General features: G+C 34.8%; 1 protein-coding gene across 2 annotated transcripts in view; it reads left to right on the forward strand.

Annotated features, from left to right (window-relative positions):
- The window catches only part of TAF2 (TATA-box binding protein associated factor 2), a 67,039-nt gene that overhangs the window by 17,870 nt on the left and 30,690 nt on the right, over positions 1-18,479 (forward strand). For both annotated transcript variants that reach the window (XM_018077246.2, XM_018077256.2), the window contains exons 6-16: positions 306-537; positions 853-1,037; positions 1,614-1,727; positions 2,927-3,026; positions 4,645-4,730; positions 9,382-9,517; positions 10,467-10,621; positions 12,795-12,909; positions 13,010-13,119; positions 13,837-13,902; positions 16,448-16,700. In XM_018077246.2, coding sequence (XP_017932735.2) covers positions 306-537; positions 853-1,037; positions 1,614-1,727; positions 2,927-3,026; positions 4,645-4,730; positions 9,382-9,517; positions 10,467-10,621; positions 12,795-12,909; positions 13,010-13,119; positions 13,837-13,902; positions 16,448-16,700 — 1,552 coding nt within the window. The remainder of the gene's footprint in view (positions 1-305; positions 538-852; positions 1,038-1,613; positions 1,728-2,926; positions 3,027-4,644; positions 4,731-9,381; positions 9,518-10,466; positions 10,622-12,794; positions 12,910-13,009; positions 13,120-13,836; positions 13,903-16,447; positions 16,701-18,479) is intronic.

Consider the following 18,479-nt stretch of genomic DNA (forward strand, 5'->3'; position numbering starts at 1 on the left):
CTACTTAGTGTTGGAAATACAAATAATTTCTTTGAATTCTTTTAAGTTTGAAAAATTCTAGGACTTAAGTTGTGCCTGAAAGGAGCTTAGTGATGTGAAGTAGCATCTAATGACTAGTAATTAGGATGTCTTGTCTTTATAGCTCAGCAGGAGGTAATGGCAAAAAAACTTGTAAAGCTTTATAAAGTTAATATATTGTAGGAGTCAGTATGTCAACATTCATATATTCTTAAAGTATTTAGGAATATAATTTGGAACTTAAGTATAATTACTAACCATTTTCACCCCAATTTTAACTTTCCTAGATTTTGGTTTCCTTGTGTTGATTCATATTCTGAGTTGTGTACCTGGAAGCTTGAGTATACTGTAGATGCTGCAATGGTGGCTGTTTCAAACGGAGATTTGGTGGAAACTGTGTACACCCATGATATGAGAAAGAAGACTTTTCATTACATGCTGACTATTCCAACTGCAGCTTCTAACATCTCCTTGGCAATAGGACCTTTTGAAATTCTTGTTGATCCATACATGCATGAGGTAATAATCTTCATCATAGAGGCCTGCTTTTTTATTTTTTTAAAAAAGAATTACTGACTTATGTTACAACCCGTATATATTGGTCAAATGTGAATATGTCTAGATCATTGTCCATTAGTAGTTATATGATAAAGCTTGTCTAGTAATGCCTGTATTTAAATTTATCTCCAAAATAATGCCTTTGAATGAGCAATAATTCTATTTCTGTCTGAATTTAGTTGGAGTTGGGTTTTCTCGCAGTTATGTAATATGCTTGATCTTTATGTATTTGAATATATTTGTAGGCCTTCTAACAAATTTTCCTGTGTTTTGTAGGTGACTCACTTTTGCTTACCACAACTTCTCCCGTTGCTCAAACATACCACGTCATACCTTCATGAGGTGTTTGAATTTTATGAGGAGATTCTTACCTGCCGCTATCCATACTCCTGTTTCAAGACTGTTTTCATAGATGAAGCTTATGTTGAAGTAGCTGCTTATGCATCCATGAGTATTTTCAGGTTAGTATTTGAGAAAATTACACCACAGACCTAGAAGCTCTAGATCTAACACTGTTGAGAAATATCTGTAAATCTAGTTATTTTTGTAACCTGAGTTTTGGACTCTCTAGTTTGAAAAGGCTCATTTTTGTTGGCATTATACACTTTTAACACCATTGCCATTTTTATCTGTTATAAAGACGATGGATTTGTATTTACTTTAAGAAAAAACTGTCAGTGATTTTCCTTCTGAGTTAGAAATGCCATGCATGAAGTGCAATTTAATCTCAAATTAAGTTGCAGAAGTTTGATTGTGTTTTACTTTTCTTCAACTGGAATAGGGTATCAGGAATCCAAGAGAGTTTCACCAGTTACAATACTTAGCCTGTACACAGAGAGTTGTATATAAGTATACTGATCTTCTGTATAGCAGGAGATCTGCCTGATTTATAAGATTGTTTAAAAAAAGGTTTTATTGTCTCAGTGGAAAAACAGTGAATGAATTATTTTATTTATTTTGGCTTTTAAAGCAAGGTCTCTTGTGTTTCTTTGGAGCTGGTGCTCATGTTGTGTTATTTTCTTTTTATGGGGGTCCAGCACAAATCTCTTGCACAGTGCAATGATTATAGATGAAACTCCACTGACAAGGAGGTGCTTAGCACAGGCCCTGGCCCAGCAGTTCTTTGGATGTTTCATATCCAGAATGTCCTGGTAAGTATTTTACCATAGTATTCTCTAGAAAATGGGAAGAATCTAGAAAGCTAAAATTTTAATTTGCATATTGTGTTTTATCAGCAAAATAAGCGAAACACTAATTGTAGAAGAAAGGAAGAAAAAAGAAAAAATAATAAAACCAGCTCAATAAATGAAAATCCATTAGTATTTTTTGTTGTTGTTTGAAAGCAGAATGTGAGAGATAAAAGTTCCAAAGCCTGTAGAGATTGAATATGTCTTCCTGAATATTGTAGTGTGCTTTGGCACCTGGAAATTTTAGAAGGGAGACTCTTCTACATCATCAGTAAATTTCTGTCAGATATTCTGGATGAAGAAGCGTAGCCTGCATAGGAAATACTTATAGAGCACAGAACTAATAAATTAAGAAGTTGTTCAGGGAGGGCAATGCAGAAATTAGTGTCAAACAGGAAAATTCCTGCTAAGGTGACTATAACTTCATCGCTCAGAAAATCTCCCCAGCTGGCTCTTGCAGTTATGATGAATATTTATTTTAAATCCTTTTGCGTACACTTTATATACTGGGGACAATTAGCCCATTACTTTTTTTTCATTACAAAAGTATATGTCCCAGAGTATCCTTATTTTAAAAAAAGGAAATCAACATGTTCTTAAATTGGTGTTCATTCTATAATAATTTCTTTTGCTCTTCCTTATTCACTTCATTGTACCCTTTGTGTCATTCTTCTATTTATGATTCTAGTTTCTGTTCCGTTATAGTTTTTGTCCCTATTTTTCTCTCTTAGAACATAACTCACAGAAGATGTGTTTAAATAGGTGTCCACCAAATTGTGAGATAGATATTTTGTTGGCTTGCTGTCCAAATCTTCTGCATTGAGATGTTTTAAGAACTTAAGATCATATAGGTTGGCAGTTGCTTTAGCTTTAGTGTCCATTTCCACCCATTTGTTGTTATTATTTCGGCTAAAGTAGTTTGGGTTTATATTTTAATCTGGATTTCTGTGGTAGAAGTTCAGTTTTCACTGACTTTTCAGTTTCATTGGTCCCATCCAGGTGCCAAGATCCATAAATTGGTTCACAGCTCATCAGACTCCTATTGACTTAGAGTAGTTATATAACCTGTTGAAATTTGTGGCTATTTTTGAGCTGGTCAAAAATACCATCCCCTACAAAATGTCTTCTGAAGTGATATAATTCATGCTTCTTTATTATTATAGGTCAGATGAATGGGTGCTAAAGGGAATCTCTGGTTACATTTATGGCCTTTGGATGAAAAAAACCTTTGGTGTTAATGAGTATCGCCACTGGATTAAACAGGTAACATCATAATAGTAGCATTTTCTATACCTTTGAGATATTTTGTGTCAAAGATACAGTATAAAACCAGAATATAAAACAGCTTTGCATCGCAATCTAAAGACATGTTTAGTAGTGACAAAACTTAGAGCTAAAATATTTTTACCACTTTCTGCAAGGAAAAACACCAAACATAGGAACCAAAATGCATTTTTCTGACTGCCATATGAATAATGAATAATAGTTTTCATTGTCTCTCTGTACAATTAGTTTTCCTCTTTTTGTTTGGACTTTTGCACCAAAAAATAAAGGTCAAAAAAGGTGTTACTTTTTGAATACATAGAATATAGGATTCATATGGATATGTATTTGGTGGATTCATTATACTGTGATGGCCATCCATAGAGCTCCGAAAGGCTCCAGTATTAGCTTGGATCAATAGAGGATCAGGTATTTTTTAATGTCATTGAAGTGCTAAATGAAATAATGAAACAGTAAAAAATCCCCGTCGAAGGGATTTCTTTTCCTGGAAATTTCTGTCTATAGCTTACATTTTCAAATGTAATGCTCTGAGACAGATACTTTCTAGTGATAGCAGCAATGACTCCTCATTCTTTGCCAGTAACATTTGTTCACAGGAAGATGTGTATCTTCTTCCTCTCCTCACATTCTCTCGCTCTCCCTATTCCATGAAATTAAATTCCTAACCCCATGGGCTCCGTTAAAACCCCTTACTAACACGGGGACCCAATACCATATCATTATCTGCCTGATGTTCACTCAGCTCACCAATTGTGTGCTGTCTGTGCTAAAGGCGTGGGTGCTGCAGAGAACAGCAGAACTGGGTGAAGATCTGTTGCAGAGTTCACTGCTGGGTTGTTCCCCGTGAGTTGCTAAGGGCGTCCATATAGAAGTGAGAGGTGCTACTGTCACAGCCTCCGGTTCTGCCCTTCCTTCTTTGAATGTGTTACTAGTGTATGAAAGTGTGTAAGTTTATATGAATCAATAAATATCAATACATATCAACATTTGAAAATTCTTTAACTAGCATTGGGTTGCAGTCAGACATCAGTTTACACTGATTTGGTTCATGGTGATTGTTGAGTGACAGTGAGCCCATGCAAACATCTGGCCTTAAAGTGTGCTTGTTAACATGGGCACAGCATCACACAAATTCAGATTCATGTTCCTGTGCAGAGCTTGGGCCAGATGTATATATATATATTCATATTTTAAATATTTATTTAATTTTATTTTTGTGTATTATATACATACATACATGTATGTATGTGTGTGTGTGTGTAGTTGCTCTCTACTGCAAGGAAATACTGATTACCCTTATTTCTTTTGGTCAGAGACAACTTATTTGTTGAATAATAATACTCTTTAGCTGTAATGTAGTTCAGTATTATTGTGGGTTGACCCACTGTCCAGACCCAAAACAAGTATTAACTGCTAATTTCTACTGTTTTCTTTTTGTTTGTCATGCAAGGAACATCCCCAATTTTAAAATATTCTCTGTCTCTGTAAATATGGTTAATTAGGAGGTGTGGCTTGAACAATGATATTAAAAGCTTTCTTGTCTTCTTTAAATAATTGCTCTTGAAATATGCTTGCTTATGTATGTTGTTCTTCTTAGGAGCTAGATCAAATAGTGGCATATGAACTGAAGACTGGTGGAGTTTTACTGCATCCAATATTCGGAGGAGGAAAAGAGAAAGACAAGTATGTTTGTTTAAGCTGCGAGTCATTGAAGGGTATGTTTTTATGGGGCCATTAATATATGCCTTGGGTGTGTTGTCTAGCACAAGGCCAAAGGCTGAAGATCTTGAGCTGCCCAAGGCATGTATTACCAGTCTCATAAAGTACATCTTGAGAATATTGTAATAAGTGTGGTTTTATTTGTCTTTCACTTTAAATCTCAAAGGGAATTAAGTATAATGAATGTTTTTAATGCTGTTACGAAACTGCTTTTTAGTAAGAGGATAAGAGAAGCATATGATGCCAAAATTTTGACCTGAGCTATTTCTGGAGTGGTTAGTAGTTTTCAGGCTTTTTACACTATCCTCAGCTTTTTCTTTCTTTGCTCTGTTTTCTTAACTACTCTCAGATATCACCCTTTAATTTTACGCTGAGATTTCTTAATATATTTTGGGGAAAAAGTATTAGATCAGTGTACTGTAAAGAACTGTTGGTTTCCAGTGGATTTGTATTTTCTCAATAATTGTAGCTTTGGTATTTTTAGTTTAAAATTATTCCCCTTACCTGTATTGTAATACTACTACCCACTGAGTAATTTGAACCACTGGAGGTAGAAAAATATTGCTAGATGTCAGATCAGTAAAGTTTATCTGTGTTTCAGTGACAAGCTTTTGCTGGGTTTTACTTTTGTTACATAAATTGATGTAGTTATGACGCAGCCTCACAAGGAGTTGCTCTTTGTAAACTCACAAGCAGCATATGCAAAACTGTGAGGTTGAGCCTGTGCAGGTGGAGTGAGAGAATATGTGACTTTCTTGTCTTTACTGCAGCAGAAGCCCCTGTTTTGCGAATATACAAGCAAAAAGTATCTAACAGTGGTTCTCTTGCATTTGATTGTGTGTAAATCCAGATTTTGTTAATTTAGAATTAAAACTCTGGATTTAGAACTGAATGAATTATGAAAATCACCCATTTAAAATTTGAATGGTGGTTTGTTGTTTTTTTTTGAGATATGAAGAAAGTGTTTTCTGAAGTCAGAAATAGGACATGTTGGCTTGTTTCACAGCCAGGTGAACCCTCAGCAATGACCATGTTCTCTGGCTGTTGACAATGACAGATGCAGCTTGTATGTGCATGCCAAGCTGTTACTCGGTTTTGTTTGTCTGCTCATGATGGATTTTGATTTAGTTTACTGCCCTGTTCTTTCTTTTATGCAGACCAAGGACCTGGGTGCTTTTGTTACATGTACCTCTGAAAAGCATATTACAGTTAGCAATAGTCATTTTATGGCATGCTGTTGCTTATGGTGTCTTTTTTTAAAGAAAATTTGGGAAATGAGGTCTTGGCAGGCTTTTTAATTGGCAGCATTACAATTCAGCAGCATACTCACCTATACAGAGAAACTAAATTCATGGTAATCGGATCAGATGAAACTAGAGATAAGGGGCACATGCTTAAAAAAGGGAAATTCACTAAAATCAAAGTCACTTCGTAACTGTTAATTTTATTAATTTCATCATATTTATTCTAGAATTGATCACAAATAATTGACAAAATCTTGTCCTGATACTCATAAATGTGCTTCCTCTATGTGATATATTATTGAACACTGTGTTTCTACAGTTATTTTACTACTTCACTGTATTTCAGCTTGTTAGTAATAACCACAACATCACTTACATATAAATTACAACTTGCTGTTTCTTGTAGATTGCAAAGTTCCCTTGTATGTAAATTAAATATATGTTCCTGACTCTATTAGATGATTTGTATTTAGGGGAAGTATTTTCATAATGATGTCTACAACATTTTTTCCCCAGCATATTCTATGCATTTCTTTGTTCTTGTTGTTATGATGCAGTTTTTCTGCCAAACATATTTCCGGTACAGCAGTTCTAACTAATAATAATATGAAGAAAATTTGCATTAATTAATAATCTTTTTCAACTAAATTAGAAGCAGAATATGGTAATAAATCATCGAGGAGAAAAAAACCCCACCTTCTTTCAGACACGTGAATTAATTTCTATGCAAAACACAGGTCTTACAGGTTCTTCCTGTTTATGTCTGGTGTAACACAGACACTGCTCTCCAGAACCCTTGTTCTAAAAGACAAAATCCCAGACTTTGAGCAAGTGAAAGAAAGGAAACTGCAGGTTAACTGCTATATGGATGAAAGCTTCAGAACAAAGCTTTGTGTGCTATGTTTTCATTTTGTGTTCTCCTCTCTCAGACTTTGGTTCTATTCAATTTTGATTCTACTGGTATCACCCTACTATAAAAATTAAAAAGTTGAAGAAATTTATAAAGATATATTTCATATGGAAGAAGCTTACTAGCAGGTCTATATTGAATGCCAGGACTGTGTTCAAGAGCATGATCATTATAAATTTCCATGGAAGTGTTGGTTCAGTTTCCACTTTGACAAGGGGTTCTAGGTCCATATTGCTAATTTTCTCATTTGGTGCCAATTTAATAAAAGTTTTAGAAGTATAATGGTTGAAGAAAAATATTATCTGAAGAAATATGCTAATATTGAATGAACTACAGAATATAACTGTCAAATGCAAAGTTTGTTTTGCAGTTAAATAGTGTAACCAGTACCAAAATCAATCAACACTTAGTAACTTTAAGAGGGCCAAGAATGTGGGTCCTGGCTTGGTTGTAATTTGCAAGAAGAGAATTTTACCAGAGTCAATCAACTGTATAATTTGAAGCTGGATAAATAGTTTTTATACTGAGACCAAATTATTATATAATGTCTGAACCACAACCTCAGTTTCCTCCTTGAATTTCAATTCTTTGATTGTTGCTAAACCTTCCCTACCTCAGAATAGAGAATTATCCAAAATAACAGGAGAATTGTGATAAGGAGAACTTGCTTATCAACCAGAAACAGCAAGGAGTAAACCTATGTACTTCTTTTTCATATAATTACTGTACCTAAGAAGGGCTTAGAGTAGGGCTTAGTACTTGCTTAGATTTAGAAATACTTTTCTTTTTGTATCTTCTTAAGATGTTTCAACAGATATTCATAAGCAAAGTAAAGGGAGTCTCCCAGTAAATAGAAAGATGGAAAAATTATTAAGGCACTACAGCTGCCTTGGTTTTTGTCATCTCCTGAAATCTTAAGGGCTGCAGATAAGGAGCTAAGTGCTGGTCCTGTCCTGCTAGAATACTTGCTGCAATACATCTTTCAACTGCATGGAAAGATTGGTTGAAGTTAAAATGGTTTGTTTAATAGGTCTTTGAAAGTTTGGGAAAGCAGTCTCTTCCTGAGGTAACTGGCATGAAAGATCCGGCTTATAGCACTTACCTTTGATCCTTACAATCTGTAAATCATTTCATTCTGTATTGCTGTGCCTTCTAAAGTCTTTGGACAATTCTGGTGTCTGGTTCATCTGGAAATGGTTTAGTTAGGTTATCTGTAAGTGAGAATCACAGGGGAAGAATCCAATTTTGAGCCCAGAAATTTTAGGTTGCTGGCATCTCAATGTTGCAATGGCCAGTTTCTAATTAACCACCAACCAGCATAAAATAAGTCTGGATTTCCACTTCTTAAGAAGTTGGCCTGACATGGTGTGGGTACAGTTTCTTCTGATGTTTGTTATTCATTCATGGAAAACTCAAATGTTCTGTGAAAAAAAAAAAAAAAGAAAAAACATAGCACAACAACATAGAGTTGCCACAGACTTGGTTCATCAATAAAATTAAGTCAGACTTTTAATTATTTGTACTTCTCAAGAGAAGTAGCCTACTTGAAAGGAGGCAAAAAAAGTCTTATTTTTCTCAAGCATTCTGTATTACAGCTACTTTTTTACTTTGAAACTGGACCACAAGTCAGAATACTTGTGTTCTGAAATGTAAAACTTGGTGGAGAAAATTAATTTCCATCAAAATTAAAGTCTTTTGGTGCTTTATTGCTGTATGGCCACTAAGACTATTGAGAAATTGGTTCTGTTTCTTAAAGTTTCGGGGGGTTCACCATTTGTTTGTCTTCTGATATGGAATGAACTTAAACTATTTAAAATGTTTTGCTTATAGTCATAAAGGGTATATGTGAAGGAACACCACAGATAGTTCAAATTATGGAAACAGTGTGGTAGCTGTAATGTGATGCTCTGCCTAGTCTTTCTTGGCATATTATCTGATTTAGAAGATATCAAGTTTGCCAAAGTACTGAAAGATAAAGTTGCTAACTAAAATAAGGAGAAAGCAATTGCTTTGGCTCATCACATGACAGTCTGCTGTGAATTGTAAAACTCCTACTTTTCTTTAGTTGCAGCAGTTATTTATTTAAATCAAAAATATTTACTATATACAGTATAAGTCACTCTTAAAAGGGAAGTGGAGCAGGAAGAACATTGATTCATTAGTAATTTCCAGAAAAGTCCCAGATTCCTTGCTCAGTCTGTTAGTGCTACCAGTGTCTTTACAGCAGGTATTGTGTGCCATTAGTCTCCATCCAGTACTTGCTGGATTCCAGATACATAACACCCTTGTCACCTCTCTGTACAAATGAGTGGTCATTGTAAGCATGCCATTATTTATAACTAAAGCTGCACAAGAGATCTTAAGTAATTGTTGGTACAACTCTAAGCTTTGTGCTAGGTACATTTTAAGTTTCATTCAATAAAATGGCAAATAGAGAGCTGTTCTGTTTTTTTTTTTTCAGCCCTGCGTCACATTTACATTTTTCTATCAAACACCCTCATACACTGTCCTGGGAGTATTACACTATGTTCCAGTGTAAAGCACATCTTGTTATGAGACTGATTGAGAACAGAATTAGCATGGAGTTCATGTTACAGGTAGGTATTTAAATGATTATGCGTAATGTAGAAAACTTTCTGTCTTTAATTGCATTTCTAATCATTAAATGGAGTTTAGAGAAGAACAAAACAGGTTGTCATAGGATTCCATTTGTAGTTTCAGTTTTAGGAGGACTGAACAAACATGAAGTGTAGGTCATTTGTACTAGGATAAGGTTAGCTATTATTCTTATGCATATCTTATAATACTTTTTATATATTGCATATTCTCTTTAATCTTAGGGTATTTCATTGGTTTGGGTTGTTGTAATTGGTTGTTAAAACTGAGAACCCTAACTGATGTTGCTGTGAGCTACTCTCATGAAATTATAAATAATAAAAGTAATGAGAATCCAACTTCTGCTCTCTCCACTGTCAGTGCTAGATGGAACATAGATGTTTAGATTAGAAGAAGCAGTTGAATAGAAGATTGTAGTTTTATTCTGAAATGCTAAACTTCTGCAGAACTGTAGTTTCTCTTCTTTGCTAAATATCTTTTGTGAGGTGCCTTACAAAAGATAGAGTGCTACAAACAAACACCCAGTCAGGAGCTGAATGATATTTTCATATCAATTTCAGGTTTTGAGGAGGGGGTTCGGTTTTTTTGTTGGTTTGGGGTTTTTTTTAAGGAAAACATGTATGTTGTTGTGCTAGAGCTGTTTTAAGTAGTTATCAGGTTGAAAATGCAGCAGAGAACCTGATGAATATTTTATTTCTGCAAAAGGAGATAATGATCTGTTTTACTGTAGATGATTTTTGAAAGTTTGTGGATTTTAATGGATTTTATGTGTACATATATAAATGTAACTTTGAGAAAGTTATATTTGAGACTGCAAATCACAATTTCTGTTATGTTGGCCTTTAGTTGCAATTCAGCTGCAACTAAACATAAAAGCTTATTTTATGTATTGAAGTATTTAGGGAAACTAGTAACTTTTTATCATTTTAGGTTTTCAACAAATTGTTGAGTCTGGCCAGCACTGCTTCATCTCAGAAGTTCCAGTCACATATGTGGAGTCAGATGTTGGTTTCCACATCTGGGTTTTTGAAATCTATCTCAAATGTCTCAGGCAAAGACATCCAACCTTTAATAAAGCAGTGGGTGTATCCTTTTTATTCTTGGTCTGGATTGTTAATATGGGGAATGAATTTGTTTTTTTAATTGGCACTATTAAAGGAATGTGGAGAAAGGTATGAAACAAGTACATTATTGTGTGAATTAGATGTATATGTGACTTCACAGCCTTTTCATAGTCTATGCTGGCTTTTTTGCATGTTCTTTACTAGAAGGGATTTCATTATTTTAAGTTTTACTTTGAAAGAAGCACAAGAACTCTGTGGGAATTTAAGGCCAAATTATACTAAAGGGATTCCAGAGGACACTGCCCATAGAAATATGCTGAAGTCTGACATGGAAAATGCTATAGTCTGGTGCATTTTAATATGTGATTTCCAGTAAATCCCCATGAAATAAGTAACCTAAAGCACAGACTGATAGTTTACAATGCACTTTAATAGCTTGGTAGCTGGTGTTAATATTACAGTTTCAGGTAAAATAAACCTCTGTGTGTTGACTCTTCAAATTTCAGTGATATTAGGCAAGAAATAGGGTGTCTTATTATGGATTGATATGAGAGAAAATTTGAATTTGCTCCATTTAACAGGTTTAATTGTTAGTTTTATTTAATGTGACTACAGGCTGGAATCATACGTGACTGCAGCAAAAACATACCTTACTGTTCTAACAGACAACAACAGTAGGTATTTATATTTATACATTATTTATCTGAGCTGACTTAATGTTCATGCATCTCAATATCTAACTAAAAAGCACTGTGTAATTAATATTTATAGAGTAATATGGGAATTAGCACTTTATTTGCATCAGAAGTATTCATGAAGTATAAATACACAATATTCTTATTTCCATATTTGAGGAAAATACAATACATATATTCCCACTGCAGCTATACCTAAATGTCAGCATTACTGTCTGAGCAGGATGAATCTTAACTACATCTGTTCTGTAAGCAAGGAAGAATTGTAACTCTCAGATTTGGGGATTTTTCAGCTTCTATGGACTTTGGCCCCAAGTCTTATCCTGTTAACTGTACCTTGCATTTAATCCTATGATTACAACCTCCCTACTGTGCTTGAAACACTGTTACACCTGTGACAATAGATTGTCCACTCTGTAAGACCACAGCAGGTCTTTATGTTGTCTGGGAGGAGGTCTTATTAACTAGAGCTGTCTTATGCTCTTAACAAGGGCTGTGTTGATGCTGAGTTTAAACTTTATGCTGAAGAAACCACTAAAAATGCCTTAAACTCTACCTGATGTCAAAGTCTCGGAGCTTTATGAAGGCAGCCTCTGTGAACAAAACCAGTTGGATGTATCTGGGCAAATGGCCAGATTTTGGGAGAAAAGTTAATAACCTGTGTACAACAAGAAGCATCTTTGAATCTGGAAGCTCCTCCCCTAAGTGTCAGGATATGAAAGAACAGATTTTCCTTCCTTTCTTTTGTCTTATATTGTCAGAGACTTGTGAAAATGCTCATTAGACTGAAACACTTCTGTTTAGTTGTTTTAGTTTTACTATAAATGAAGTGCAGTAATGGCTGTCATCAGACAACGAATGATGAAATTATTCACAGGAAGAGTTGGCCTCATAAATTATTCCCTGGGGAAAAAATGCAGAGTAAGATTGTTACTTTTCATCATTCGTGTTGTATACTCTCATGTATCTGTGAACTCATGTACACATACACATGTGAATGCTCACATGATCCAGTGTGAAAAATTGGAATAAAATAATTGAGTTAAATGTAGTATGGGTGGAAAACAGAAACTGATGTCTACATTTTCCCTTTGGTTTCATTTAACTAAAATATATAGTAAAACAAACCATATTGAAATTACTGAAATCTTACTCGATTACTTTCTCTGAGAGCATGTCGAGGACATTGGATGTGGTAGAGTCCAGTACAGTTTTTCATAATTAATTTTTTCTTACTGGTAGTTTTCATGGTACTTCAGTTTTTCTCCATAAGAGACAATACTGGACATTAAAGAACTGTTTAAAGAAAAAAAAAAAAAAAGAAGCACCAAAACCTCAAAAATCTTGAAAAATTCATGATGAATGTGTTTTCATTTCCTGATTTTATTGGGATAGGAAATTCTATGAATAAAAAAGCATAAACCAAGTGTAAAGAATTGAGAATTATGTTTGTTTATAACTACTGCATTGTGCACTAGAGTTCCTATACTGCTTATTAGGGATCAGAGTGGAGTGGTAAAATTTTATGGTAGCTTTGCATTTAATAGAAAACGGAATGTATTGGAATTGGAAATAAAACAAGACTATACATCTCCTGGGACTCAGAAATACGTGGTAAGGTCCATTTTCCATATTTTACCTACACGTACAAGTTTGATATATACATTAACAAGCATAATTTTAATGTTAATAACAAAATCTTGTGAACTTGAAGGGTCCACTCAAAGTGACAGTGCAAGAACTTGATGGCTCATTCAACCATACATTGCAGATTGAAGAAAACAGTCTTAAACATGATATACCTTGCCACTCTAAAAGCAGAAGGTAAGAACTAAAATACAAACTGCAAGTATTTTTAGTATGGGTATACGCAAACATACAGTGCATTTGATCCTAAATATATACTTTTTTTGAATTTTATGTTTATATTTTCTTAATCTTACTAAACAAGGTTTACCTGTAAGTGGAGAAAATAAAATGTCTTACTGTTTAAGGACAGCAAGAAATCTTACATTTTATATGCAGTTCTTAAGTAATTTTGTAAAAGTTTTATGAAGAGATTATTTATATAGAATGAATTGAATGAAAACTAAATAATGAAATTATTCAATTGGGAATCACAAATTAGGGGGAAGACAAATGTAGGCCAGAGGAGTGCCTCAAGGGAAGATCCATGAAAGAAGCACTTGCATAGTTTTCTGTTAAGAGTGCCAGTGCTGTTCAGTAAAACTAATGGGCAGGAAAAGGAACATACTTCCCAAATAGATTCTCTCAGTTTTCTAATGCACTTTCATAGTTACTTTGAATTCTGCTTCTTAAAGTTCTACCTTTGTGTGTAATTGTAAAAATGATGGGAGTAAAAATTATAGAAATGGATGCACAGCTCAAATTTGTGAATACTTTTTGCTGGAGAGAGCACCATTTTTTGGTGTGGTGAAATACACAGAGTACTTTTGCTGGCTTATGCTCCATTTATAAACTTATATTTGCCATTCTGGTAAGTAATACTTTTTTTTTTTTTCTGTTTTCTATATTTAATAGAAATAAGAAGAAAAAGATTCCACTGATGAATGGAGAAGAGGTGGACATGGACCTTTCTGCTATGGAGTAAGTTGGCTTGTTGTGAGTCTGAGCCATGTTCTCCTTGTCTAAAGCATGCTATTTTGAAGAACTGGATAATAATCTTGTACTTCATTATATGACTGGCAGATTTCAAGACTATACCACATTTCTTTTTCTTCTTTGAGACTTTTCTTCTGTAGCTGAGGAAATGCTGGCAAAGTGTTAAAATTGTTGGTTAACCACTATAATCTGTTTTTATAATAAATCTTGGGCATGGTAAGGTGATACAATAAATTACTTAATTCTTACACATTTCCAGTGATACCTTTCAGCTGACTCTACAGCTAAAATGTAAACAAAAATTTGCTCGAAACAAAGTAAGGCCATTTTTTGTTGATGAGGACCATTTAACTGCCCTAAGACAGACAAGGTTCTGAAATCTGTGGTTAATTACAAAAGAATCCTTTCAGATTAAAAATAATGATGAAGTGCTTCATGCTGAAATTCACACTGGCATTAGTTTCAGTTCGAACTGTTAAGCTCTTTGGAAGCAAATTGTTACTCAATGTAAATACCCACCTTACCCTCCTTGAGTTGGAGCCAGTAGTGCCTGCAAAAATCAGGAAGGTTTTGGTACCTTGTTTTCTGTAACAAGGGAAGTAAATAATCTGCTCTTGAAAACCGGTGGTGTCTCTTTGAAGAAGGGAAGATTGCTTGTCACTTAAAAAGTGTTGGAGATTCTCATAAGTTTAACCTCATCTCATATGATGAGAAAAAATTTTTTAAGGTATATATACATTGAGCAAGTTGTTACTATCATTTCTATATGACAGTTGACATATGAATAGTCTTTTAATGGTATTGAAGAATAATAAACATGAATATTTGTGAGGATTTTTTATCAGTTATGTTCAGATCACTGTTGTGTTACAGTGAGCTGAGACTTTAATGATCTTAGAATGACCTTTGAACTGGTATATGACTTACACTTTACCTGATAACCTTCTAATCCGTGATGCAGTCATTCTGTTGTCCAGTTTGGACTCCTCTGCTCCAAAAATATCATATACATTTGTGCTGGTTTAAAAGTTAACCAGCAGGGGGAATGAACCCAACTCAAAGGAGAGATTATAAGTCAGAATAACAATTTATTAAAATAATACAGTAAGTACAATAATACAAACAAACAATTGGTCTCAACCCACAAAAACCCAAATGTATAACCCAGTACCCTGGGGCCTGAACAAAGTGGTGTTCCTTGGGCCCTGTTTGAGTCCAAAGTAAAGGGAGAGGGGAAGAACCTGCTGGTGGGAGAGCTGCTGCAGTCTGGCCAGAACTGGTGATCGCAGTCCAGTGGTGGTCTAAGTCTGGTTGAGAGCGATGAGATGCAGCCGTCCTCTGGATCCCACGAGTGGGTTGAAAAATGTTCCAAAACTCCAAGATTATATATCCTCCAGTTCAGGCAGGAATGCTTGGTACTCCCCTCAGGGCGGGGAGTTCACAAAGGGTGTGAGGACAGAAACATCCTCCTATCTCACAGGCCTCTTAACACCTAGTTTATAGCCTGAGGAGTCAGGCTCTATGGGCAGAGGGTGCAAATAGTCTATTGACAACAATAGTCTAGTTTCTGGGAAATGACATGGAAGGCTATAGAATACAGTTTTGGGTTACACCCACCATGATGAACTGATCCCAGCTGTCCTAACTAGGACAACATTCTTTCTTGTTCTTCTAAATCCCAAGTATACACTTTATCACTGTCTTTTCTTCTCTAGCTACTATCTTGATGGTAATTCTAGATATTCTAAGATGTATAAAGACATACACCTCATATTTGTAATGATGCTCTTTTCATCATTCCAAACACTCTCCTAATTCTGTGTCAGTATTTTGCTGTTGTAACTTTTATGTGGAAAAACAAATAAGAGAATTTATTGCATTGTTTGTGCTTGTTGCTCCCATAAATTCCTTCTGCAGTTATGGTGCTGTGTGAATACTAAAGCATAAAATGCTTTTTCAGATGGAATACAGCTGCGTCATTTTATCTGTAGGATAACCTTAATCCCATCTATTGATACTTTCACTTTTATCATCATTTGCATGGTTACCCTTGTCAGCTTTCAACATCATAACTTGTGTGTGGTTGTAAAGCACTTTCACATCTATTGATACAAAAAAATTGGATATTTACCAGCAGATTTCCTTTCTTGTTTTTTTTTGGTAGTCTTAACCTTTAGAAGGTGATAAAGTGCTTCTCACTTACAGCATCTGAGAAAGTAGAATTAAATAAACTGAGATTATACAGTAGTTTACCATAAACACAGATCTGTAGGTTAAAAATACTAAACCACTGTGTTCACTTTGATGTATTATGGGTTTGGACAGATTGCCCTGGGAGGCTGTAGAATTGCCATCCTAGAAGCAGGAGATTGGACTAGGAGACTTTCAAAAGTCCCCTCTAACCTAGTTTTTTTTATGGTTCTTTGCATCTAAATACTTTACAAATAACTCATAGCAAGTTAGAACATCTTTGAAATTTGTACAGTCTTGAAATTTTGTAAGCTATTAATGTTTTTCATGTCTGTCTTAGTGCTGATTCCCCTTTGCTCTGGATAAGAATAGACCCCGATATGTCAGTACTGAGGAAGGTAGAATTTGAACAGTCTGATTTCATGTGGCAGTATCAGCTTCGATATGAGAGAGATGTGGTTGCACAAGAAGAAGCCATTCTGGCACTGGAAAAGTTCCCTACTCCAGCATCACGTCTTGCACTGACTGATATCCTAGAACAGGAACAGTGTTTCTACCGGGTGAGAATGATGGCCTGCTTCTGCCTTGCAAAGGTGAGGTTGTCTGGGTGTGGGAGTAAGGGAAGAAATCCACTAGATTTTGTAAATGTTTGAAAAAGGGTCAAAACCCATCACAGTTCTTAAAATGGCCTGATATTTAGCCTCTTAAATGTATTCGCCAAGTATTTTTAACATGACCGATTTGAAAGGAAAGCTGTATTATTTTAGTCTGTAAATGGAGACTACATAAGGCTTTCATAATTGTCAAAATTGAGATGTCAGACATGAAAACCACAAGGGATTTTTCCAGATTTCATTAAGTGGCAGAAATAAAAGACTTTTGTTTAATTTTTTTTCAGAACCAAAGTATATTTTTATTATTTTACAGGGAAGTTCCTTGGCCAATTTGTTGAGAACTCTGAAGTGCTGAAATTCATCTTTGCTAATATGAATTCACATTGCTACTTCTATATCATTTCAAATTGAATAGAGTCACCAAACAAGCATCAAATTGGGCTAGAATTAAATATTAAAAGCTGAATAATTGCCTTGAAAAGGGAAGATCTTTTTTTGTTAGACACAAAATTAACATTAAGAATGAAAATTAGAAAGCTCCATAAAACAACTGGATGGAAAAACAGAAGAACAAGAGTTTCTGAAAAGGCATGTTGGTGACATACTTTTATGGATGTGAAGACATATATATTGACAATTTGTAGAGTTCAGATTATTGGCATCTTTCTGCTGTATACCTGTTGGGAATAATTCAGTACCTGTATAGAAATAAATTCTTAGGCCATATTTTAAAAATCAAAATCCAAGAAGTGTTTTTGACAAAGTATTTTAATATTATGAAGCGCTGATGTAAAACTGCCAGTCTTTGTGCTGGTATTGGTGCTGCCAGTATCTGACTTAAAATATGTGCTTTTTATAATAAATTCGCTTGGAATATCTAAGAGTGTATATCCCACAGATAAATATTAAAAAACCCCAGTTGTTAAAACATTTAAATGCAATAGTTTTTTCTGTCTTTACTTTGAATTCTTAGGCAATTGGGCTGCAGATAATCATTACTGGTTTTGTTCAGTTGTAATTGTATGGAAAATCTTAGGTCTATGCATAAGGTGATTGACTTACAGAAAAGAGGATTATAAGGCAAGCAGAAAGTATGGCTGTGACACTGAATCAAGGTGAAGGAACATGGCAGAACAGAGTTGTACATATGTTTATGTAAGTTACCTAGGAGGAAAAGTGTAATAGATTCTGTTACTGATTCCAACATCAGGGCGTTAGCAGGAATAGCTTCCTGTTGTCATTAACTGTGTTTATTTTCTCGGCTTTTAAATATTCAGGATTTGTATTCTTTATTGAAAAAACCCAAGTCCCTCATGTTTATTTGGTGGGAGGGTTCTTTTTTGTTGATTTGCAGTTTCTAACTGGATTGCAGTTACTGTTGTCAAATGTTCTTAGTCTATTCCTGTTGATACAGAGAAATGATTTGTGACAATACAATTATCAAACTGAATTTACTACACTTTCTCAATGTATATCATATTAAAGCAGCACTTCAGTCTCTCAGCCATAGAGTATCCAGGAGACACATTAAATCCTCATCCATAAAGAAATTAAGAGATGTGTGTACGTGCGCGCACACACACACACACACACTGTGCAGAGTCCTTCACAACAAACATAACACATACAGCGAAAGGAGAAAATAATGTCACAATATTAATTCCTAGGAGTATGCAGGCTGATTTTCCAGTTTGAATCCATTTCAGTACTGGGGATATGCAATAAAGTTTTAAAAAGGAACACTACCATCACAAACTT

This window comes from Manacus vitellinus, unplaced genomic scaffold, assembly GCF_001715985.3.
Source record: "Manacus vitellinus isolate BGI_N305 unplaced genomic scaffold, ASM171598v3 scaffold_1_pilon, whole genome shotgun sequence".
NCBI classification, from domain to species: domain Eukaryota; kingdom Metazoa; phylum Chordata; class Aves; order Passeriformes; family Pipridae; genus Manacus; species Manacus vitellinus.